This window comes from Brienomyrus brachyistius, chromosome 10, assembly GCF_023856365.1.
Source record: "Brienomyrus brachyistius isolate T26 chromosome 10, BBRACH_0.4, whole genome shotgun sequence".
Lineage (NCBI taxonomy): Eukaryota > Metazoa > Chordata > Actinopteri > Osteoglossiformes > Mormyridae > Brienomyrus > Brienomyrus brachyistius.
Window position 1 is genome coordinate 9,386,922 of NC_064542.1, and position 25,119 is coordinate 9,412,040.

General features: G+C 38.3%; 1 protein-coding gene and 1 long non-coding RNA gene across 4 annotated transcripts in view; one reads left to right on the plus strand and one right to left on the minus strand.

Moving 5' to 3' along the window:
* Window positions 1–24,319, minus strand: part of unc5a (unc-5 netrin receptor A) — a 197,416-nt gene extending 173,097 nt beyond the window's left edge. For all 3 annotated transcript variants that reach the window (XM_049029099.1, XM_049029098.1, XM_049029097.1), the window contains exon 1: window positions 23,918–24,319. In XM_049029099.1, the coding sequence (XP_048885056.1) occupies window positions 23,918–24,017 (100 nt within the window). In that variant the 5' untranslated portion in view covers window positions 24,018–24,319. The remainder of the gene's footprint in view (window positions 1–23,917) is intronic.
* Window positions 22,656–24,446, plus strand: LOC125750840 (uncharacterized). Its single transcript, XR_007400436.1, has 4 exons — window positions 22,656–23,344; window positions 23,926–24,009; window positions 24,089–24,216; window positions 24,312–24,446. It is a non-coding gene; the product is annotated as an uncharacterized LOC125750840 (long non-coding RNA).
* Window positions 24,447–25,119: the final 673 nt, after the last annotated feature.

Consider the following 25,119-nt stretch of genomic DNA (forward strand, 5'->3'; position numbering starts at 1 on the left):
GGATGACCTGAGTGAAAATAAATGAACAATAATTATGAATTTAACTGTTAATGCCATCAAAATGTTCCTCTCTTTCCATTTATCTTCTTTGCATGCTGATTTTCCCTCATCAAAAACGTGAGGATATTTTCATAAAAATGTAATTTCGGTGTTCTAAGGTCCTATTCAATGGCACATATCAAATGATGAGACTTCCTGTAAATTCCAAAATCAATAGTGCATATTTAAATAAATAAATAAATAAACAAACCATCTTGTCAATTATAATTGAGGCGTACAGAGAAAATGACTGAACAGTCTGTGAGACCATGAGCCCCCGGGGATAAAGGAGCAATATAATGATTTCGCAGTGTAAGGTAAGTGACCTGCTGGGCAACTGAAGACACATTGGGTCTATCGGGGGCCCCTGGAGGGCCGGCAGTTACGGCTCCTCTGTGCCTCATACAGACACAAGAGAAGACCAAAGGAAATCCAGCGACCGCATTGATTTTCTGCAGGCTGTCGATAATATACTGCTTTTGTACTCAGGCAGTGTGTGCCTTTAATTGGGAACCATATTTGGTACTTGCCACTGTTAATCATGTTAATCATAGCAGGTTACGGTCCATTCCATCGACAGCGTGACTAAAAGTCACTCCTGTACCATGCCATGTGTCTTTAATAGGGATCGTGGCAGCTGTGCAAGGTGTAGAAGTTATTTTCAAAATAGCCGACTCACACCCAGGAATTACATCTCGGAGGGAGAATGTGTTCAGAATTAAGCCTTTCTTTGCCTTCTCCTCTGATATTACCAAGACATCGTTACAGTGTTACCCTATAGTAAGAAGGGAAAATGGCATCGGGGGGGGGGGGGGGGGGGGGGGGCTGTTATGTATATACAGGAGTCCTAAAGAACAAAACAGATATTTAAAATGGCCATTTTTAATCCCTGAGAGCAAATGATTGTCATATGTTTAACTATGAACCGTACTAGTAAGCAGAATGGATTAGTCCGGACATAAACAGGAGTCTGTAAGATCCCCTCAGGCAAGACATGTCTGCAGCATAATTTCAACACTAGCTTCTTAAAATGTTCAATTAATTCAAATCGTGTCTGGTCACGGATAGCCTAGTTTCTTTGCATATCAGATGATAACCGATATGCCATTTGCCTAAACTGCAACTGAACTCTATCTGAACCTTCCTTCTCAGTCATAGCTGCATTTCTGTCCTTCCTGAATTGGCATGTCAAAAATCACAGAGAACCACTGCACTGTTATTTACACTGGATCATCTAGTAGCACTGGAGAAAGGTAAGGCTCCATATTTAACCAACAATCATGGTTAATTTTTAACAAAAATATAAATGCATTAGATCCTGCTCACGAAAAGCAGTAGCAATGGATGAAAACCAACATATACAAAGTACGTCCCTTTATCAGGAGCATTAAGTAAGATCCAAAGCAGCCTCTCTTGCTGTAATCTCTGATAAACATTATTAAATGTTTGAAACCATGTCATGAAAATTTGGGTGCGTATAACGCTTACAGCATTTTGCGATGCTAAAGTCCCAAGCACCAGGTCTTCTTGCTAATGTGTCTTAATGAAATCCTAGGAAACGTGTTGCCTTTTATTTTGTCCCAGTAGCTGAGGCCATAAAAACATCAGCGACAGACAAACAGGAGCACATGGAACCTTTAGCACTAACTGTGCTGCAGATGGACCAGCTAGTGCTGTAAAGTTTGCATGCGATGCTCTTTTTCAAAAGAGGAATATATGAATATATGAATACATTCCAGATTTTTAATACAAGGATGCAGCTGTTGTTTTTATGAACAAAAAAAAACACCCTTACAAGAAAAGGATTAAACCTGTTGTGTGCATATGCATGTAATCTCTCAGGTAAATCTAATTTGATATCATTCATTGCTTAATTTACTCATATTAGATGCATTCTCTTTCTGTAGACAAAGTCACCCAGTCACACACATCGCATGTGCGGAGATGTAATCAATTTGCCTTCCCTCACAAGTGGATAAGATGCAAATTTAATCATTATGATAATTTAACACGAGACAGGCAGCTTAATACTATGTAGGGCAAAAAAACAACCTACTAACAGCCATCACTTTAAGGGAATTCTGTGACAAACCATAGAATAAGCACGACCTTAAATCTTGCCCATGACTGAACATGTATTCAAAGTGAATAGAGAAATACAACAGTTGGAATAGCATTTAATGTACCCAAATATGTGAAAAAAACATACTTTTGGTTTATAAGGCTGAACAGTCATAAATGATTGCAAACAGTTTCAAAACTGAGAATTGGGAGCTATTAAGAAAATATTATGCATGGGTTATATAAATATTTTGCAAATATTATGTATATGTGGATGGATGCATGGCTGCATGGATGAATGGACGGATAGATAATTCTCCTTGTTTTTCTGCTGATATTTTTTAAGATATTTCTCAGTAATTACTGTGGTCCTGTGGAATCATTAAAGCCAAAGCTCATTTTTCTCTTTGAAACACATAGACAAATACGTGACTTTTGACCTTGCTGAATTAATTAAAACGATAAGTCATTCTATGGTGAAACTTTGTTTTGCACATTTCATTTCTCTAGACAAGCAGAATTCATTCACTTTGTCGCATTCAGTCATTTATAATTTAAAATGTTCCTGTTTAAAATATTTGAAGTATTTAAAAACTCATTTCCCATTTAAAAGACACTTACTGTATCTGAAAAGAGTGTATATTTGATAAAATCAACTACACAGGGTTGCATGAAAAAATAAAAAGAAAACCTTCCGTGTTAGTTGTGGGTAGTTGTGTCTGGTTGATCTGTTACTGTTCAGAGTAACATACTGAGGTGCATTATACCATGATATCTATTGTTGTTGTGCATCTATTACAATATATCACAGAATGACACTCAAATTTAACAGGCTGCTATCATGCCTACCAAATCCTTACCGACCATTCCATACGTTTATAGAATTTCAAATGAATATGTTACACATTCAATTATATTCAATTCAGTTTATTTTTATATCCACAACAAAGTTGCTTTACATGTGTGTTGTGATACATTACAACGTCATTAAGACACAATAATACGAAAACAGGGAAAATGAAACACAAAGTGATTATTTGAGTATGGGAGGAAAAATCTCCTGACTTTGGATGAATCGGAACAGATAGCATTCGTTATTCTATAGGACAGAAATAAATGTATCAAATTGTGCATATTGATGTGTTTTGATGTACAGAATGAGGGGGTGGCTACAATGAACTATATGGTAAATGACAGCTAGCTAATTTGAGTCACAGAGAAAGGTTTCCACTTGGCCTGCACACTGCTCATCTTGTTCTCAATCTCCAGAATAACAACTCTCAAGTCAGGGACTGACATAAGGGGAAAGGACAGGCATGCTAATGTATCATTTATTCGCTGCCCTGCCCATGATCTCCTCCATCTGAAATATGAAAAAGTAACTGTGATGAAAATCCTATTGATCGCCATCACTTCCTTTTAAAAAATATGACATTCTTCTTTCCTTAGGAAAACACTTCAGTTCAGTTAAGACAGTGAAACAGTAACTAGCTACCATTATTTGGGACTGTGAGGAATCCTCAACAGGCCATTAAATAGTACTATTGAGAGGCAACGGGTACTGATTTATGTCCCTTAAATACTGATATAATCGCCATAACTACTGTAAAAAAACATGACTGCCATCCTTTTCCCCCATCTTATTTAACTAGAAGCATTGTAGGTCCTTAGTAAGAATTTATATTCTAATCTTAGAATAATCCATTACACCAAGACTTATATATCCCCAGAATAAACAATTTTATAGTTTCAAATCTGTAGCCTATTGATATTTATTGATGCTGTTAATAAGGATGCCTCATTACGTCCTTCTCTATGAAATGAAAGCAAACAGTCCGAAGTATTTATGATGTTGTGCTTCATATTGCGAAACCTTCCCATCAAAGGGGGGAAAAAAACACAACAGTGTGTTCGGGAGATTAAAGAGGTATAATGCAATCTGTTGAAAGGCCATGAGAAGAAAGAGACCAACATGTCTATACAAAAAAAAAAAACAAAGACTGATAAATGTCTTTGTGCCAGATTCGAGACAATACTTTATGTCCTTATCAAAGGATCAACATCTTGAAACAATAGCAACATCTTTGAGACAACAGAAGTCACCATAGTCTTTTTTCTTTTTAATTACAGATGGAGTGAGAGGAATCTGCCGCTACAGCTGAGTAATGGGAATTAGGGGAAATTTATCATCCAATCATTCAGCGTTGCCTCAGGGGGGTCAGGGGTTATTTTCCCACCGTATTTTAATTATCAGCAGCTCCTCCGCATTTTCATTTTGAAGACAGCACTCGGCACAATGTTTTTATGTGAAAGGTGCTCCACAACAACAAGCTGGAAATAGATATTCCTTGTCCTTATCTGATTTTATCTTGTATTTCGCTTCACAAACTACAACTTCATATTTTTTTAGTTTGCAGCTTTTTTAGGTGATGCAGGGTTGGCCGTGATAAAGGTTACGATTAAAATTGCCATCCTAGAGCAGTGGACGCGTTGAGGAGGGAGAAGCACAGCTTACACGTCTCATATAAAAAGCACAGCTTACACGTCTCATATAAAAAGCACAGCTTACACGTCTCATGTAAAAAGCACAGCTGACACGTCTCATATAAAAAGCACAGCTTACACGTCTCATGTAAAAAGCACAGCTTACACGTCTCATGTAAAAAGCACAGCTTACACGTCTCATGTAAAAAGCACAGCTTACACGTCTCATGTAAAAAGCACAGCTTATACGTCTCATATAAAAAGCACAGCTTACACGTCTCATATAAAAAGCACAGCTTACACGTCTCATATAAAAAGCACAGCTTACACGTCTCATATAAAAAGTACAGCTTATACGTCTCATATAAAAAGCACAGCTTACACGTCTCATATAAAAAGCACAGCTTACACGTCTCATATAAAAAGCACAACTTATACGTCTCATATAAAAAAAAGACATAGCTTTAGGGGAGAAGAATCCTCCATGGATTTGTTCTCATTTTTATTTTTCAAAAAAATGAAAAATAAATCAGAAATAAGAAAAATAAATCTCACAATACAAATCGGATCCTCAAAGGACTTTAAAAAGTCACTATTTATTATTTTTTTGTCAATAATTAAGGTTAAATACTCTAAATTTAACTTAGGAGACAACAGGAGAAGTCCCAGGAACTCTTACCGTGATCTAAGAGGATGTAAAGGTTCTACTGGGAACACTTAATGTGTCAGCTGTAAAAGGTATTTTTGTTTATCGTCAGGAGAATAATTTGCATCAGAGCTCACTTTGCATGCATTTTATGCCTTTCCACCTCCATCTTACCAGTCAATTAATGACATAAGAAGCCTATATAAGAGAGTCAAAGGTATAACGCAAAAGGGAAAAGCTACTTTTTTCTTTTTAAATGCCTACGTGCAGAAGAGTACAGCAACAACAAATTAGTCATCTGAGATCTTTATATGAAACAGAAATCTTATTCTTGACACACAAAATTTCTCTTAAAATGCGTACATAATGTACTGTTACCTAATGAAGTTAATGTACTTGAACAATTAACTCAAGTAATAGGGAGGACCTGAGAATTGCAGAAATACTTAGATACAATTTTGATGCAATTATATCAAATTACAGATTTCACACATCGTTTAATAGCAGTATGTGAACAGGAGTGTTATCTTAGCTTGTTCAATATCCCACAGTAATATATTCCAATCTGCCCATTCATCGCTAACTAGAATATTGAAGCTGAGTGGGAGATGCAGAGCTGTTGTACATTATGTTCAAATCCACGACCAAGAATAAGACGCTGTTTATAAAAAGCTTAGGATTTGCATGAGTAGGAGCCTGGGCAATTTTCTGATTTACATATCGAGTTCACACGAAGTATTAATGCAGGCGAAAATCTTTTAACAGACAACCAACACTTGCCACACAGTATGTTCTCTTTGCTACAGTAAAAACAAATATGTAATGCAAATGACCAGCTACATCTGAAGACAGATGGGAGAGAAGAAAATGTAGATGGCGTCCCTGTTTCGGAAAACGTTGCAATGGACTGAAACCAGCAGGAAAAAAAAAAAAGCAAGATCCTGTGCAGCCGAATGTGTCTTATGACCTCTGGGGAACAGCGTGATCCATTCTCTCTCTCAGGTCTATGCCTTATGAAGCAAGACACGGGGCCCAAACATCCACACAAAACCCAGTGAGCCTAAGAAAAAGAGGACAAGGCATATCCAAGCTGACATTGCCTACCCTTGCCTCTCTAGTTTTTGTGCCCTTCCAGGCACCAATGTCGCAACACAGTCCTGTCACACTTAAACAGATGTAATTTGACACCCCTGGCACACAGCAGACTCACAAATCTTTGCACAACTGCACTTAGGACGCTGCCCCGGAGCCAACAGTCCCTTGAGCCGGCCTCCTGGGCGCTGAAAGCTTCCCCTAAATAGATTATCACAACAACTTTGCTGAACGCCATGCAAACTACTCTTCAAGGAAATCAGACCGTTCACGGGATGTTTCCTCTTCCTCCTTTACATTTCTAAAAAAAAATGTGTAATGGTCTTTAAAACAATTAAGCCATTTCAATTTCCACAACAATCTCAAATATACAGACATGCTAATGACTGACACTGGAAATAAAGCATAACTTTGGACACTGAGGTCATTTCCTCCGATATGCTTGGAGTGCCAAATATAGGCCTACTGCAAATTAAGCTACAAATATATCATTAGTTGGAGCTAGCATAAATGGCAAATACTTTATAAAGATTCACAGTGGTTCATTTTATGTTGAGCGATGTTTCATGTTATATTTGTTGTTGTATAACATTATCTAGGTCAATTATTGTTACACGCCACATAACGACATTTCGGGCAGTGATGGAGCACATATATGATGGTGGTCCTGTAAGATTATAGTACAATGGAGCTGAAAAACTCCTATCCCCTAGTTACATTGTAGCCTAGGTGTGTAATATAGTGTACCATCGTGATTTGTGTACATACACTCCAAGATGTCGGCAAAACGATGAAAATCGCCTACTGATGCATTTCTCAAAATGTATCCCCATCATTAAGCGAGGCATGACTGAACATAAAACAATAGATTTACAATCTGAACTGCAACAATAGCTGCAAATACTCCAGTTAAAACATCTCTGTCGGTCTATGTCACGTTATTAAAGTCACCAATAGGTGTCATATTTTAGCGATAATGGACTCATTACTAATGATATCCCTTTTATTAACCGAGTTTTATTTGAGCCATCTTCAGATTATACTTTTGTTTTATCTTGTTGAGAAGAATTAAATGGGGGACAACAGCCACAAGAGCTGTACTGCCCTGCCTGTGTCCTTGATCTGACCTTCAATATGCCTGAATTCACGCCTCCACCCAAAAACCAAAATAAAATACTAAGCCTGCCCTAAGCCTAATGGAGCTGGGGGTAGTGAGGGATTTATCCTCCTCTTTAATCAACCTTTCTACCACTTTGCACAACTTGGATTTGCCATTAGTCAAGTTATCAGCGCTGATGGGTTGTGACAGGCTATGGCGACATTGGTCAAGATAAAACCGCCTTCAGCCGTATGAATGTCACTGGACGTGGCTCCGTGCTCCAAGGCCTCACCTTTGTTCAATCATCTGAAAGCAGGGAACAGATAATGGGCCGAGTTGAGGGGAAATGGACATGTTGAGGCCTAAGAGAGGTCTGAGTCGACTGTGCAATCCTGCGTCCATAATGCCAGCTTCACGTATCAAAGACACTGCAGAACGTGACCTATATTAGCCAGTCGCTTCCTCTTCTGCTGACAGCCGCAGGTTTTGTGCTATTGTCACAGAAATTGATGTTAGGCAGGAGACATACCAGTAAGTAATCATGGGAGGATGGTACAACAATAGGGCCGTGTAAGAAAGATAGAAGTCTTCGCTGTCTTTTGTTCTTTCAGCACATCATGTATCATACTACTAGATGAACAATGAGTCACAAAGTAATTAAAGAAATTGTCAACCATCTTTCATGGGGATCTGAATTCCCTGATGAAAAATATGAAATCTTTGTATCCAGCATGATAGCTACTTGACACGTTAATTACATAATTATATTTTAAAACATTATTTTAGAGCCACTGAAGCAGTTATAATAAAAATTCACTCAAAACAACTGGATGTGATTCAAATTTCAATTGTATCTTTTATGTAAGCCAAAAAAGGGTTTCTCTGGTGGAGAGCAGGGAGCGGCAATATAACTAACCTCTGCAAAACAACAGGAATCACAACTGCTGATAAAAATCACCACAGGATAAATCACAAAACACTATGGGAAAGTCAATGGAAAATCCATTTTGAATAAAAGTCACAAACTAATTGAAGTCCTTTTACATCTTATAAATCAACATTTATTATTGTCTTCACCTCCTGCTCTGGACTGAAGCCTAGCATGTTTCAATAATATTAATGTTGATTAATAAATACATTTGGTTAGTAATAAATACAAACTGTACACAAATAAGGACCTGGTGTCATTCATGTGCCTTTTGAAACTGTTGATTGCATACATTACAGCGCAATAATTTTTAAATACTTTAAACGCAGTATGTATATATATATATATATATATATATATATATATATATATATATATATATATATATATATATATATATATATATATATAAATAATCCCCTGTTTCTTCTCAAATTTCCAAATGCCTGTCCTGAAAATTGACCTGGAAAGGTAACACAATCATTGACAGGCATCACCGTCGGCTTAATGGTGCTCAAACATTCAGCTCACAAAATCAGATTTCAAAAACCCCTTTCCCATGTAAAACAAGATGGACCATCAATCAGAGTGAGACTGATGGTTCTTCTGACTTTGTAGATAAAAATCAATTTTTAAAAGCAGTGACAAACAGGGTTATTTTTGATTATTTGCAATAATGTTGCAGTGTTCTCTTCATCTGTGATTCTGAAACATTTGCTTAAGAGGCACATACATAAAAACGGAGACATACCCGTGTTTTTCAAAATTTTTATGTTATTTTTTTCCTGAGACATTTTCACCTAATGCCTGCTGGTTACCTTTAATGTGTGCTATTGATTAAAGTAATAGGATTTTGATGTTAAGGCCTGCTTGTTCAAAGAACTCTAATGCTGGCAGAGGCAAGATCAGGGCCTTTGGGGGATCAAGGAACAGTCACCCAGTGAATGCGGGAACTGTTTCCTTGTTGCATGTGACTGGTTTATATCTTCATCTTTCTGTGAAATTCTTGAAATGAAAGAGCGGAACAAATCCCCATAAATTTCTATAAATCTGGAGACTGAATTTTTCGCTTTGAAGATCAATGAGGGACAAAGCGACGTTACAAATGATCTTCTAAAATTGCCCGGCCCTGACATATCAAACCCGCCTAGGCCTTGTATGCACGACTTTTTTTTGCACACAAACGCCACGATCTTTTCACACCAGTATAAACAGTGGGGCTGCAAAAGGATGACCTTTAGCCTACACATCATGCAAGCTGAGGACATTGATAAATCGACAGGCCGTGTAAAAGGAACCTACAGCAAGTGACACATTAATATTGGATTATCTGCTAACTAAGCTATCATGTTATATATTCTCACTGTATAGAATGAAAATTCTCTCTTAGCTCTAATACTGTAGTACTGCATTGCTTTTTCTTGGTTTTTGGCCGTTATCAGATCTGCAATCCCCTGTTTAGACTAAGGAATCATCTGCTACACAACAGTATGCGCAAATGTACTTTTCTTTGGTTCTAAAAACGCAACAGAAAATTGTTGTCTGTCTGTACATTTGCTTGAGTTCTTCATTTTCTTTCTTTTTGTACCGCGGACAACTCCCTGTTTTTCACAGGTTTCCTCCCACAGTCCAAAGAAATACAGTTCAGTTAAGTGGCACCTTTAAATTGTGTGAGTACTGTGTGATTCTCTGGTGTTTGGTTCCTGTCCAAAGGTCACCCCTGCCTGCCTTTTCCCCCATGCTGTCTTAGATTAGCTCCACCCCCAGTTTAATGAATGTAAATTAAGGTGACAAAGCTGTACAATGGGTGAATGTTTTTGTACACACTGTTCCCGCCTTGCATCAGGAACTGTTCAAACAACATACCAACCCTTCTAACTGCATTGTTCATCTCATATAAAGTACAACTTCACAAAAAAATTGCTTCCTAAAACTGGATTCCTTACAAAGTGAAGGTGGGCTTGTTTGTATGTGCTTGCAACAACATCCACTGAAGAGTTCAGTTAACCCCAGATGGTATCCTTTATGGGTCATGTCACTAGTGAGTTTTAATGTTACTTTGCTATTTCTGGAACAGCAGACTTGACACATTGTCTGTCAAGCTGAAGACACAGAAAGACCACACAGACATTTCCTTACAGAACAAAATTTTTCCAGCCGATTCAGGTTTATTTGTAAGTCAAACATATCATTTGCTATATAACACTAGCTTCAGAATCTGTAGTAGTCCAGCGTCTGTCCTTTGTAGCCCAGTTTTCCATGAATTCTCACCATTCACTAGCACTGGGTGTATATTTGTTATGCAGAGCAAGGGTCGTCTACTTCTGGGTCACGATCATAAAGCATGATGTATTAGGTTGTCAAATAGGTCAAATCAACTGGCCAAATATGTGCATAAAGACTGCTGTTTCGACATAGAGTCGAGGGAATAAATGCAGATTAAAATACAAGCATTGTGCCCATTAGTACATATATTTGCGACAGTTTCATATCAGGTTTCTGCAAAAACAGTTAACGTTTTCTCTCTATCAGTTTTGAGACTATCATGCTAACATGGGAGTCAATCAACAAAACAGTGATGCAGTTACGAAAGAATAAATGAGCCGGAATTTGATATGGACTGGAAATAAAACCTGGGATTATACTTTTACAAAACAGACACAGGAGTTATACTTGTTAAATGGCTACCCAAGGACATGCTAATCCAGTTTTAGCGTTCGGTAAATTACTGTAATTTCTACTATGATACATTTATGTACCATAGAAAAAAAGCTCATATAGCACTCATACAATGCAAAACGCATCTGAAAAAAACAACAGATCATGGCTTATGTGTACAAAGTTGTAATTAGTCAACATTATCTATCCATCATCTAACCGCTTATCCGTGATGGATGGCTGGATTCCGTCCATCGTAAGACGCATATATGCATTCATGCACACATGCAATCATACACTACAGGAAAAGACACCATTTAGCCTAACTTTGCGTTTTTAAATTATGGGAATGTCAATATGAAGATATTCAAAATCCACACTGAACGATTAGGAGGATCCAAAACTCCATTGTTCTCATGTAATAATTCTTATTTAATAAGTATCCAGAACTGTCATTAGAATCCGACAGTCAGAAGTACTGAAGAAAATGTATATTTCAGCCCCCATCGTAAGACTAGCTAAATCAATTTTTAACACAGATTTTTTGTATAGGTCGTGTCGTTAAAATTTAATCAGTATAAAAATCTGATATCAGTAACATTTTTTAATTCTATGCTAGCGATACATTTGTGCTAAATAGGAAGAAATCTTGTTAAAGTATAATATTTGCACATCTGACAAGAAGGGGATTTGTCTAAAACGCTAATTCCAAAGAGTTGATACTATGTCGGCCTTCCCTATTTTAGAGGTCTTTTAAGTTGTATCACTTAGTTCCTACAATAATGCAATTCTCACTGTTTTCTTTGCATGCTGTTATGGGATAAACAGTCAAGCACACCTCTGCATGCTGATTCTGTGCAAGCCTGTCCAGAATTCTGCCCTCTGCAGACCAGACGGCCTTCATCTTCATTCATGTACAGCTAACTGTACAAGCTGGTATTAAATCTGCTGCATAAGGACAACACTTACGTATATATGCACATTTTGATCAGCCTAATTTCTGTAATAATATGTTTAAAATCTTTAGTAGAACTATATACTTTGTATCTTCACATGACTTTAGAAATTACAATACCTGGAAGATTTCACCCATATGTGTGAGAAGTTCAGAACAGCACATTTAAGTAATAAAAGCCAAAATATCATTTATTGGTGAATATTTAGAAAGAAAGCTCTATTACTCTATTCTTCCTTTAATAACTGCATGCATTATTTGCATCTTCTGAGTGTGATGGTACGAAAAATTCAGAGTTCAGTACAGATCTTGGTTTTGGATTCACTGTATAATGCAATTTTAACACAGCAGCGAACACCTTTTTCTAAATTATTTAGTATTAAAATTAAAAAGATAATTACAGTATGAACAACTGTAAACCAAAAGCAATGTGTTTGTAAATGTTTCTGAATAACAAACTCTAAGGGACGCTTATATTCACAATGTGAAAATAAATACGTAAAATAAATAAAAGTTAAGAAATAAGACTACGTCATGACAATAATAATTAAGTAAATCATATGTTCTCTACTGCCAGGTATGGCTGTATATCGGTAGCGAGTTACACCCCTATAAGCACAGTTATTTTTAGCGTAGTCTGAATTTCCTGGCAAAACACCTTAATTGCCACACAGAGCAGACCAATAACTTGCAGGGACTGTTTCTGTACACAAACTCAAATGATGTCACTCAGATGAGTTAGCATGTTCCAGCAAGATATCCAAGATCGCTATATAACAGACCTGACAGACAGTCAGTATTATCAACTACTCTCTCCCCAGTGTTCGTGTAGTTTATTAAGACACCAAAATGTTCTCAAGCTGCCAATTATGACTAACTTTAAGTAGCTGTAATCAACTCACAGCCACAATTAGCAAAATGTTTTCTACTTGTGAATTAATGTTCCAACTGTGTCAAGAAATGTATTTATTCATTTCATTGTGCATTCCCAACCAAAAATGATGTAACTGAATGGCAAGCATACATGCACCGTTACAACCCTGACATAACAACTGATTAGACAACAAAGTGCCACCCAAATTGAAATGCTGTATCCTTCCCTCTTCTATGAAATATACCCATCAATTTAGAGTCAAGGTTAACTCCTGGCGACCATATCAACCACATTTCTCAAGAATGTCCTGTCTTCTCTCTGGTTTTCCATGTTTTCCAGTGTTATAATAGAGGTATAATCATGACCAGAGGTGGAGATTTCAGGTCCAGAAAGTACAAATCCAGACCAGGATTTTGTTTCAACCAACCAGTTGAGGACTCTGTGACTTGTGACTCTTTATGCTCAACTGATTGGTTGAAACAAAATCCTAGTCTGGATTTGTACTTTCTGGACCTGAAATCTCCACCTGGGGTGGCATGGTGGTGCAGTGGTTAGTACTGTTGCCTCACACCTCTGGGACCCAGGTTCGAGTCTCCGCCTCTCACATGTGTGTGGAGTTTGCATGTTCTCCCCATGTCGTCGTGGGGTTTCCTCCAGGTACTCCGGTTTCCCCCCACAGTCCAAAGACATGCTGAGGCTAATTGGAGTTGCTAAATTGGCTGTAGGTGTGCATGCGTGAGTGAATGGTGTGTGAGTGTGCCCTGCGATGGGCTGGTCCCCCATCCTGGGTTGTGCCCTGCCTCGTGCCCATTGCATCCAGGATAGGCTCCGGACCCCCCGCGACCCAGTAGGATAAGCGGTTTGGAAAATGGATGGATGGATGGATGGAAATCTCCACCTCTGATCATGACACACCACCAAAAACAGCACATATCCTACACAAGCTACACCCTGAGTCAAACTCAAATAAACATGAACAGGTCAAGCACTGGACACACAAACCTACACACGACTACACAGCTGCAAGTCCTGCATTATGAGCATCCTACACCTGTCATAGCATCATATAAAATATTAGGTTCCGAAAATGTTTTATGGTCGTTGTCTTGGGGGATGGTATTTCTGTGCTGGTAGGATGCATTAAGACTTAGCTGAGGACTAGTCCATTCTTAGTCCATTCAGATTATGCAGCTATTTCTGACTTGGCTATAAGCCCTCTAGGCCTGACTGTCTCCAGTTCGGCGCCAGCAGCAGCAGCACTCAGCCGTGAGTCCCGGGTCACAGTCAGATGGGGGTTTAAGAGCTCAAAGATTACATCCCCTGCACACCGTTCTCCAATTAAAACTACAAAAAGGTCTCCTGCTTTGACCGGAACGGCTCATGTGATGCTCATCATGGAAAACTTGATATTTAGCAACGTTACAGTTCCAGACGGTCCTAACACAGCTGATTCTCTGAAATTCTACATAAATTATGGAACCTTACTGACAGAGTCACTATTGAATATTAGATTCCTTCACCTCAATGAAATATCCACCTATTTTGTCCATGCTGGCCCTAATGATAAAGTCGCAGTAAAAGAAGTGAACTTTCATGATAATAAGTCTAAATCTTAAGCAGAGGAACCAGTTTAATCACACAACACAGTCCACAAACTTGCTCATCCATCCTAAATATCTTCTCACTTCAGGTTAATTTCTGGCATCAACCTATTGTCTCTGTGATACTCCATAAAATCCATAATTGCCAAGATTTCAGCACTTCTGAATTGCATTACAAAATAGCAACTAAGCTGTTTCTAGACTAAAACTCAGATGCCCCCTGTATCATTTGATTTCCATTAGACCTTCAAGACCAAATTAAATACCTGCTTCTTAGGTTACTGTAAAATGCAAACTACTGAATGTCTATCCATTAGAAAACAAAGCTGTTCTGCTTAATAATATAGCATTGACTAAAGATTCTGACCTTTGTCTGCTCAAAGAAACTTGGCTTAAAGCCACGAAAACAGTGTGTCTAGCAATGGATTTACTTTTTTTTTTAACAGAAAGTTGCGGCTCAGGGCATGAAGGGATCTGAGCAGCCATCCTTATTGAAACCTTACACATCACAACTATGTAATACAGAATCTGAATTGCCCATATCCCGCCTTTTAGTTTATCCATCCCTAGGGCCATAGTCATCATCTAGCTGAATTTAGTGACCTACTTTTCCGACGTACCTGATAATTTAGACAAAGCTGTAATAACAGATCATTTTAATTACATTTACTGATATTAAGAAGGACACTCGGCAAATATTTCCGTTCCCCCATGTTACTGGCCCAACACACTCATTGTAGCAATGGTGGCATTTGAAATCATCAATAGCTGGAACAATGTATATTTCACCTACGGTAGTCATACTGATGCAATCCCAGGGCTACCAGCTCACGCATCTGGCATGACACTCACGCTTTCAGACTCATGCAAGCAATCTTACGGCACATCTAAATTATTCCATTATAAATCTAAAATTAGCTACATTAAAAGCATTTACAAACCCTACAGACTGTTTACAAGTACAATGTACGTATTACAAGTATAATACAACTGTTACAGCCATGACGATCATGTGCATTTGTGTGCAGACTTGTTTAAAATTGAAAATATCACCCCAGCAATCTGACCAAAGTTGGCAACCTTGCAATCCCACAAAACCAAAACAAGGTGGTCAGATGGGACCTGGATTAAATGGTCATACACTCAAACATTTTTACGCTGCAGTGCAACACACTTGAGTGCAAAAAACAAAAGTAAACTTTAGGTCATCCAGTCGATCGGGAAGGACACTGTCATAGAAATGAATCTCTTTATTACAGCTATAACGTTACACGTATTAATCATTTGTACATCTTTGTCCATTCGGTACTCACAATGAAATGAATGAATACATTTCTTGACATGAGTGAAACTGACAAATTGACTGAAAATATTATGGTAAATACGACTAGTATTTAGTAACATTTTAGTTTCAAAATGAATGAAGAGAAAGTAGTCTGAATGAAGAGAAAGGAGTTAACTCAGTACATGGAACTTGGATATGTTGCTGAAAATGCATCCAACATATTAGCTCATTTAAGATGACATCATCTGACTGTGTGTACTACTGTCTCTGCAAGTATCTCCCCTGGACAGCTAAGGGACTTTGGCTAGGAAATTCTGATGTCTATAAGGGTGGTTATCTCTACACAGATGGGACCATATGCCACAGAACCCGGTAGGGCCAGTGGAGCTGAGGCCCTAGTTACTTTTATATGGTCAAACTTGAAACATATTGAGGAAGCATATCTATGAAAAAATGCATGCATTTTTTTATTTGTTTCCAAATCTGCCTTCTTGCGCATTTACTTTGCATAATGAATAACGGACACAATGATTGGTTAATGCATCATGTGACCCTATTGAGAATCTCACAGATCAACGGGTTTTCAGCCCAAAACTGAAGTTTGTGTTGGGCCAGTGAATTTTATCCTGCTACGTTACGCCCCTACCCTTTATATTGTTCACCATGCCTTATTTTCTAAACAAGTAAAAAACTATCGCTAACCCAACGAACATGACACTTAATTTATAAGCTGCAGCAGCAGTAATAATAACAGTATTGACATTCTAGAGTTATTAAAAACGCCACAGATAATTTTTTATAGCTGGAATAAAACTGGAAAAAATTTAATTTATTACTTAAAGATTCCCTGGTTGTCATGTTAGCTCTTTGTTCAAGTTCAGGCTTCCGACAGCCCTGTAATATTACAAAACTCTGGTGATTTCTGACTGTTCAAGATGCAGAAAAATTAATGCACGCATTAGTCTACTGGACTTTAGACTGCAGTGTCTTTCAGGGAGCATGAATCATACGCACTGCAAATTAAAAAATGCTGAAATAAGCAGGAAATGTCGCCACATTACGCTGTTCTCATGTCTCTTCATTTGCTTCCAGTTAAGTCCAGGACAGAATTCAAAATTCTCCAAACTTGTAAGGGAATAAAAGGTCATGACTCCTGCTTATACAACTGAGATGATTAATGAGTAGAATCTTGTTCACACTCCGAGATCTCAGGATGCCATCTTCCATGCAATTCTGGAATAAATAAAAGACTGGATGGCAATATACTGTAGGAAGGCCGCTCTCTCAGTATTTGCACTTAGACTGAAGAACTATTATTTTAATCTGTCCTACCTTGGATAATGAGTTGCTTCTTGCTATATCCCTTTACATATTACCCAAGTAGCTCAGTAGCAGCACAAGGCCGCTTTGCTGCTTTCTTCACTTCCATGCAAAATTTGATTTCAAGCTGCAAGGCCCAAGTCAAATCAGATACACAGCAGCACTGCAGCCAACCTGCCATCCATCACTGGCTCACAGAGGGCAGAACCAAAGACCATCATTAGCATCTAAACTTTTGTCCTAAACACACACACACACGCACACACAGAGAAACACAGGAGTTGTTTTCCCCCTTTTTTGCCTCAAGGCTGTTTCCCTTAATTTCCCAGTATCTTTCATTTCCATTAAGTCATCCTGTGATGTGTTTCTTGTCAAATATTTGTTAGACATCGGGGAAATTATATTTGGAAAAATGAAGTGGATTGAATTACATCGCTTAAAATGATGTTTATTATAAAATCATAAATGCCAACAAAGTCAAAAAAGGATCCTATATGTAAGACATAATGCAATTTTTAAAAAATAATTGTACATGTATGATTACATATTTTACACTTTTTAAGTATGATTACATATAAGTATTACATTTTATTGTTTTTTTTATAACTTTTTTATATAATGAAGCACTATAAACTCATATTTGAAAAAAAGTATATAAAGCAAAGTGAATACAAGTGTTACATAACACAATTTCATCAACCTAAAACCATTTAGGGCTGCTATTGGCATTAATATTCATACAGACACCCAGGCATAGCAGTGCCATGCACTGCATGCCACGGGCACATGCCCAAGCGGAAACAGCTTCTTACAATGAATTTTCTCAGATTCTTATTCCATGCCAGTACCAGAAATGCACAATGGCCTTGACTTCCAAATAAGCGCTGCTGAAGCAACAAATTGGCCAAACAAATTACCACTGAACTTTTTTAAACAAAAGTTGAATTGTTTGACATTTCATTAAAATAGCCTTTAATTAAAAAATCTGCTTTTCCTCTGATTGAAACTATTAAATAATGTGTATATGCACTGCTCAACATGCAGACGATCCCATCTCAGGCCTTTATAAAAATAACAAAGAGTGGTACAAAGTAATTCTTCTATAGTAATCATGACTGAAAATATAAGATGGGATTCTGCCTATCAGTGACAGATTTTGCAGAGGTTGTACCACATTCAGTGTCTTTATGTAAATCACGCTGCAATGAAGATCAACACAAAAGAACTGTTTTGTGTTCAGTCTCCCCAATATCTGAGTGCCAACTGATGAAGCCTTAAATAGTAGCAAGAGGATTTTTTTTTCTTTCCCAAAGCTGAGAGTCCGTTTTGCATTCCTCTCATCTGCTTGCCATTGTCTGGGGTGGGTAGTCACTAAATGCCAAAGCATGTTGACTTGATTGAATTGCTTGCCTTGAGCTTTAGGGATCGGGTGCACAAACATAATGAGTGAAGGTCAGCGTGCCTCACCCTCTTCCTGTCAACAACATCCCTTGAAGAGGACCATTACAACCTTTGTTTCAACATTACACATTCAGCCTTATCAGCACCTGACTTAACTTGTGCCATTTAGTCTGCTGTGGGATGGGTTTTTTTATATACCCAGATGAAATGCAAACTATTCTTAGTAATTAGTAGTCATTTGTTGTGCCAGGCTGTCACACACACACACACACATACACACACAAAGCTTGGACAAATAATCCTGTGAATCGGTTCACCATGTGGCTATATTTCTTGATTCCACGAAATTAAAAATGTTTTGTACATGATCTGTTTTCTCAGTGTAATTCCAGATATTTTCGTCTGTCCAAAATTCTAATCAGGAATCAAGACCTTGTAGTTAGATACAGAATAGTTCCCCCTAGTGGTAGTTAAATATACATCCAGATCAGTGGCAGCTGCTGTAGTAGGAGACGCAGAAAACACATAACCCATAAATACCCATCCATGTCCCATCATCCCATTTCAAGGAAATTCTAGTCTCTCATACTTTTGGAATCCAAAAAAATCCTATTTTGCGCCTCAAGTTGACAGACCCATTGCCGCAAGGAATGTCATGAATATAGCGTCAAAGTAGGGGCAGCTATTAAAAAAAGTGCAGCTTCTCCATGGCGGCAAGCCGCAGGACTTCAGTGCAGGTCCCACTATGCCGCCTTTAGGCACGCTGCCCCAATAATCGGCAGCGTTTTCCTCCGAATAGGAAAAATTAATACTAGAGGCGTTCAGCGCTCTCAAGGCAGACATGCGGGGGAAAGAAGGTGGACTTTGTAACAGACTCTGCGTGTAGCAAAGCTCTTTTTGGCCTGCTGAGGAAAACCAGACAGCCAGCTGATCCTCTCAGCCACTTCTCTGCCCCCTCTTGCCCAGTACCATTACTCTGACAAGGAAGCAAACAGGCATAGGAAGTACTGAGGAATGCATTTTTGCATTGTTTATAACCTGACCTGCACCATGAGTTACCCTTTCCTAATTCATTATGTAGTATTTCATGCAGGTGAAAAAAACTTCTTTGGAAAGAATGTATATTTGTAAGTAATTCACGCAAAGACAATAAGACCCTAATGCACGAAAATGGTAAATTACATGCCTGAAAGTGGTAATCACCGATCTCCATCAGTCTGCCATTCCGATTCAAAATGCACAACAAAACCCAAAATCACAGCTTGATCGCCAGAGAAATATGCCATTTTTCCCATCTTTACCCTGATATGCAATTCCCCATCACTTACTGGTTTTTCCTGCTTTATATATCATGCAAATTCACTAAGTTGTGACTGATGGTAAGAAAAGGAAATAATTTTATGTAAAATTTGATTCCTGTAACACAGAAATCTTCTCCCTGCATGCAGCATATGAAGCCATTGCTTACAACAGGAGGAACTAAATTCATTTCTTTTATGTTGGGGGGGGGGGGGGTTTACTTGATTTGCAAATCCAGTGACCCATCTTCCAACCACTTATCCTGGTCAGGGATGTGTGGGGGGGGGTGCACGCAGGGAACACAGGGCACAGGGTTGGGGTGCACGCAGGGAACACAGGGCACAGCGTTGGGGTGCACGCAGGACAGACATCTGGCTGCATCACAGGGCACATACATTCACACACAGTTACCCCAAGGAAATCTGTGTGACACGGGGAGAACATACAAACTCCGCACACACACAGAGCGACAGCATGCAAATCCCAGCCCTGGAGGTGTGAGGCAGCGAGCCACCATGTTGCTTCTGTCTCTCTTGTGTACGTTAGTTATAAAACATCTACAGCAAATTCTTTCACCTGGGAGACAAATTTCAGTTTCGTTTCATACCAATAATTTATGCTAATTCAGACTTCTCTTTTGCCTATACTAATCTTTCACGATTCACTGGTGCAAAAAAAAAGACAAAAAAAATCAGTTTGGTCCCAGGGTGTAATAATCAGAAGTAAATCTCAGAAAAATCGTGTGCCAAAGCTCCAGGCACAATGTACCATTCTTCTATATACCTTCTTTTCTGAACATAACTAAACCTCTTTTCCCCCATTTGCAGCTCACACTGAGGTTGCATGTAGAGAGTTTACTCTTGCCGATCCGCTTCTACCCCATCTGCTTTCCAGTGTTTTTCATCTCCAAACTCTTAATCAATCCCCAAAAATTGTTTAAAAACAAAAGCAGCATTTACAGGCGCTATAATTATCTAGCACCCAGATGATTCGAGGCTGTCCTTTCGGTCCATGATATTAATTATTTTACACAGATAAAAAAAGGTGCATTCTTGAGACGCACACACGCAGGCACAGATATAGAAACACTCTACGGTCTTTATTTCCGTCTGAAGGAAAAAGCCTCTTCATGTTCAGTCCTCGGTAATTCCCAAAATATGGAGGAAAGGAAAATTTCCCAATGTTTCGACACAGCTGCCATATGCTGTAATGTACAATGACAGGATTATCTTAAGTCTTCATTTTTCTACCGAGTTGCTATCCAGCATCATGTGCAGAGGCTTTGATGTTTATGGATGCTTTGTCAGCAATTTTCCTTATGCGTGGGATAAGGATTATGCTTCCAGTTTAGTTGGTCCCATCCTCATACAGAAAGGAAATACTTCTTAAATCTTATCCTAATATACATTTAGACCCTATGTATTCAGGGAGTGGAACTAATTTCTTGCATTATATCTCACAGTGAATATACTGACACTGGCCATTATACCAACTACTGTTAATCTGACATTTGTAATTCCAAAAAAAATTATAAAAAAACAAAACAAGGATATGACTGCAAAAACAAAACTGCTATATATTTATATTTAATCAATGGATACGGCTTCATTTATCGCCGAGGGGGAATGGTAAAATCAATCGATTTTATGAAAAACTAAAACCAACCCATATTTAATAGATTAATTACTGCTGTTTGCTTGTACTTCCAATGTTTTCAGAGGCGGATTGTTGCACTGAAAGGTTTTTTTAAGTTCCTCATCTTACAGTTGAGATTCACCTTTTGTGAAACACTGCAACATGCCATATAAAAGTAACAGGAATTCATTGAAAGACAGCATTCCTGGAGCAAGGCTGTTTACTTTATCATAACAATGTAATATTCATTAATAAATAATCACAAAAGCCTTTGTACCCCCAGCAGTACCTGCTTCAAGTCCTGTAGCACTCGTAATTATCAATTACCTTACCTAGTTAGTGTGTCCATAATAACAAACAGTTTAAAAATATAAAAGACATGCATATACACTAACATAATGCAGAGCAATGCAGCCTTTATGCAATAATAAATCTGACTGGCTATTGGCCAGCAGGCTCCCAGTGTGGTTTCCCCTCTACACTTTTCAGTATTCCATCAGGCAACTCACTCACATTTTAAGAATAATTCTGCCTGTTTTGTTCAGCTCGGTTTAGCAAGATAGGAGCAACATTCGGTTTCTTTGCTTGACAAAAACACAGGCTGGGACTGTCCACAGCAGAATTCCCAGCAATATATATAACCATTTGACAGTCTGAAGTCCATGGCAGGGTTCTAGCTGATGTCTTTATGGTATTGATGTGAAAATAACACTGAATGCTAAAATAGTAAATAATCATTTTTACAAGGCATAACATTGATAAGCTCATCACAATAATGTGCTGTCTGTGGTATATTAACAAGATCAGAAAAGGACTGGAATGTATGTAGAAATACTCTATATGAAGGCTATGATACCATTCACACATCACTTCCTCTTTATAGATTCACAGCCTCTCATTGTGAATGGACTTATCTGTGTGATTTCAAATTAACAGAACAAAAGCTGTTTTTTTGTTCCCTTATAAAAACACTTGCAAATCCAAGCTATCGCACAAGATAAGGTCTAAATAATAACAACAATAATAACTATTATTCCTATTATTATATATTTATTATTATTTTATTATACTAATAATAACAAAAGCTTTTGTGAAAATATACTTCTAGGAGGTGATTTTTGTTGAGGAAACTAGCGCTACTTTGTACATTACCGTTTCTGTGCTTTTTTTTTTGTTATAAAGACATACAAATGGTCCATTCTCCGGCATTTCTGCAGAGGTAATGTAAGCTTCAAAACAAAGGGAATGGTAGTTCTGCAACATTTTAGCACAGTGTTGAATTTAGCTGATAAAGCCGTCATTGCCGGGAGTAATTAATTAAAACGGTTTCCAAAAGAGGCTTGTTTAACAAATAGAAAACACCCGATATTTCCTTCATTTAAAAAGTTTACTTTACGCTCTGCTTTTCGCTCTTAATTACAAATACAGAAGCAAACGAGAAAGTCCAGCCGTTTTGATGTTTATTTAGCTGTGTGACTGGTTATTCACCACACATTAAGTATGGTAGGAATAGCACTGTCTCAATTACATTTCTTTTTTACACATGCGTTTTACACATGCGACGCATGTGTCTTATAGCTGACCTGTGTACGGAAAATACGCGAGCAATCAGTTATAGTTTAGCGAGGAAAACAATCATACAATCAAACACAGGGGCTTGCCATACAGCCACGGTCCTTTTAACTCGTTTTAGACACTTTGATTGCTTATGCATGGAATCACTTCTGCGCACACGAGCTTGTAATCTTATGCCCTGGAAAGAAGCTCTGCTGCTACTTCAGAAAACGCCTGGTGCACCTGTCAAAAATACTGCAAATGCAGCAGGGCGGCTTGACGTTACATGCCTTCGCTTTCCGTCCTTCACAAACAGCCAATTTCTCCAAAGGCGCATCAACTCACTGGTGCGCAATAGACGCGGACGTTTCGCACGTTTTCACCCCCTCGCGTAAACAATTTGCATCTACAGGGTGAGTTAGACGTGACACCACAGTCTCAAAGACATTGTCTTTAAATATGTGAGTTTTATTTCCTACACTTATCAGGTATTTTCTTCTAAGGCATAACAAGTATTTTGTTTTCTTGTGAGAACTTTAGCGACACGGCTGTATATATTAAACATGCACGCTGGGAAAATCCTCTTTTAATCCATGCAAGCAAATGCACAAGGATTTTCTGTAAAAAATGCAGTCAACCACCGCTTAGCATTAAAGACTCAACAGCTCTTGTCGTCTCTACTTAAATCTTATTTTTATATAAAGACTGTATGCAAAACAAATAGAGAATATTGCACATTTAACTGAGACTGTCAATATCAGGTGGTGCTCGGCTGCATCAATGAAATTATTCTCATCAAATCATTTATAAAACTAACGCCACTTTCATAAACGCGACTCTCAGTGCCTGGGAAACATAAGGGGGGGTAAACACCAGCATCTCAGACACCTTGCCGTATATTATTGAAACATATACATTCAATAAAACAGGAATCCGCCGCCTACTACGAATCTGATCCGCTGACATAAAGAAAACGAATAACTTACCAATGCAGGTAAATCTTGCGAAAAGAAGCAGGCTGCCCACCAGCATTACTCCGGACCTCACGACGACAAAGGGGGCCAGATGTAACAGCATGGTAATCATCAAGCTGAAGTTTCAACAAAGGAGGAGGTCAACAAATTTTAAACTAGCCTGTTTGTTTCGTATGTCCGAAGCGCAGCTCTGGCTTCTCCTGCCAGCGCCTCCCCGTCAATGTGATCTTTCAATAAACACCCCCGTCCGGTACTTTGCCCATCGGTATCCCCGCTGTGCGTCTTCGTTGCTCAGAAACAGCGCATCACAGGTGTGGTAAATAATGGTTGCTGCCCTAACTGCTTGATTCTCTCTCTCTCTCTATACATATATATTTATTTATTCGATCTATTTATATTTATTTAGACTGGTTTTCCTCTTCGCCCACGGAGGAAGGATAGTAGTCTGATTCTCCCGATGTCTTCAGTATCGTCCTGGTTGTGATACACCACCTTCCCCGATACAAATTTCTTGCGAACAAATTGTAGTAAAGGAACATCTGCTTGCACAGCAATGCAGGACTGGAGACCTAGGAGGAGAGGTGAAGCTAGCGGAGGAGTAAAACCCGGCGTGGATTGTGCGCCTAGCAGCGGAGTGGACTGTTCTCAAGATCGCAGGCACTGAAGAAGGGTTTGGGGATGACCGAATGGCTCATTTTAGTTGAAAATATAAATGTTTCTAGAGATTTTTTCCAATGCAAATATAAATTATGTTTTATCTTGTAAATCTAGACAAAATTAGAACTGAAGAGAATAAAATATATACGTTGCAGAAGTGTAACAGTTGTACTATGTAACTGATGAGGAGAAATGTAAATAGGTTTTGCTTGGATAAAAATAAACCTTACTGGTTTATCAGAAACATACTTAATTTACACTCTTGTGTGTGTCTAAATGATGTGACAAAAACTATTATTCGGACATATTTTTTCATTCCCCACTAAAGAAAACTGCGAATGCAATCTGAAATGGTTTTGTTTGGTGACTTATGGTTAAGGTTAGGGCTGGGAAGGGGTTAAGGTCGGCGTGTTGGGATTAGAGTTATTCCATAGAAATGAATGGAGAGTCCCCACAAAGATTACAAATCTCTCTCTCTCTCTCTCTCTCTCTCTCTCTCTCTCTCTCTCTGTTGTATTATTTTCACTAATCAACAAGGATAGGCAGAAAAAAAGAAT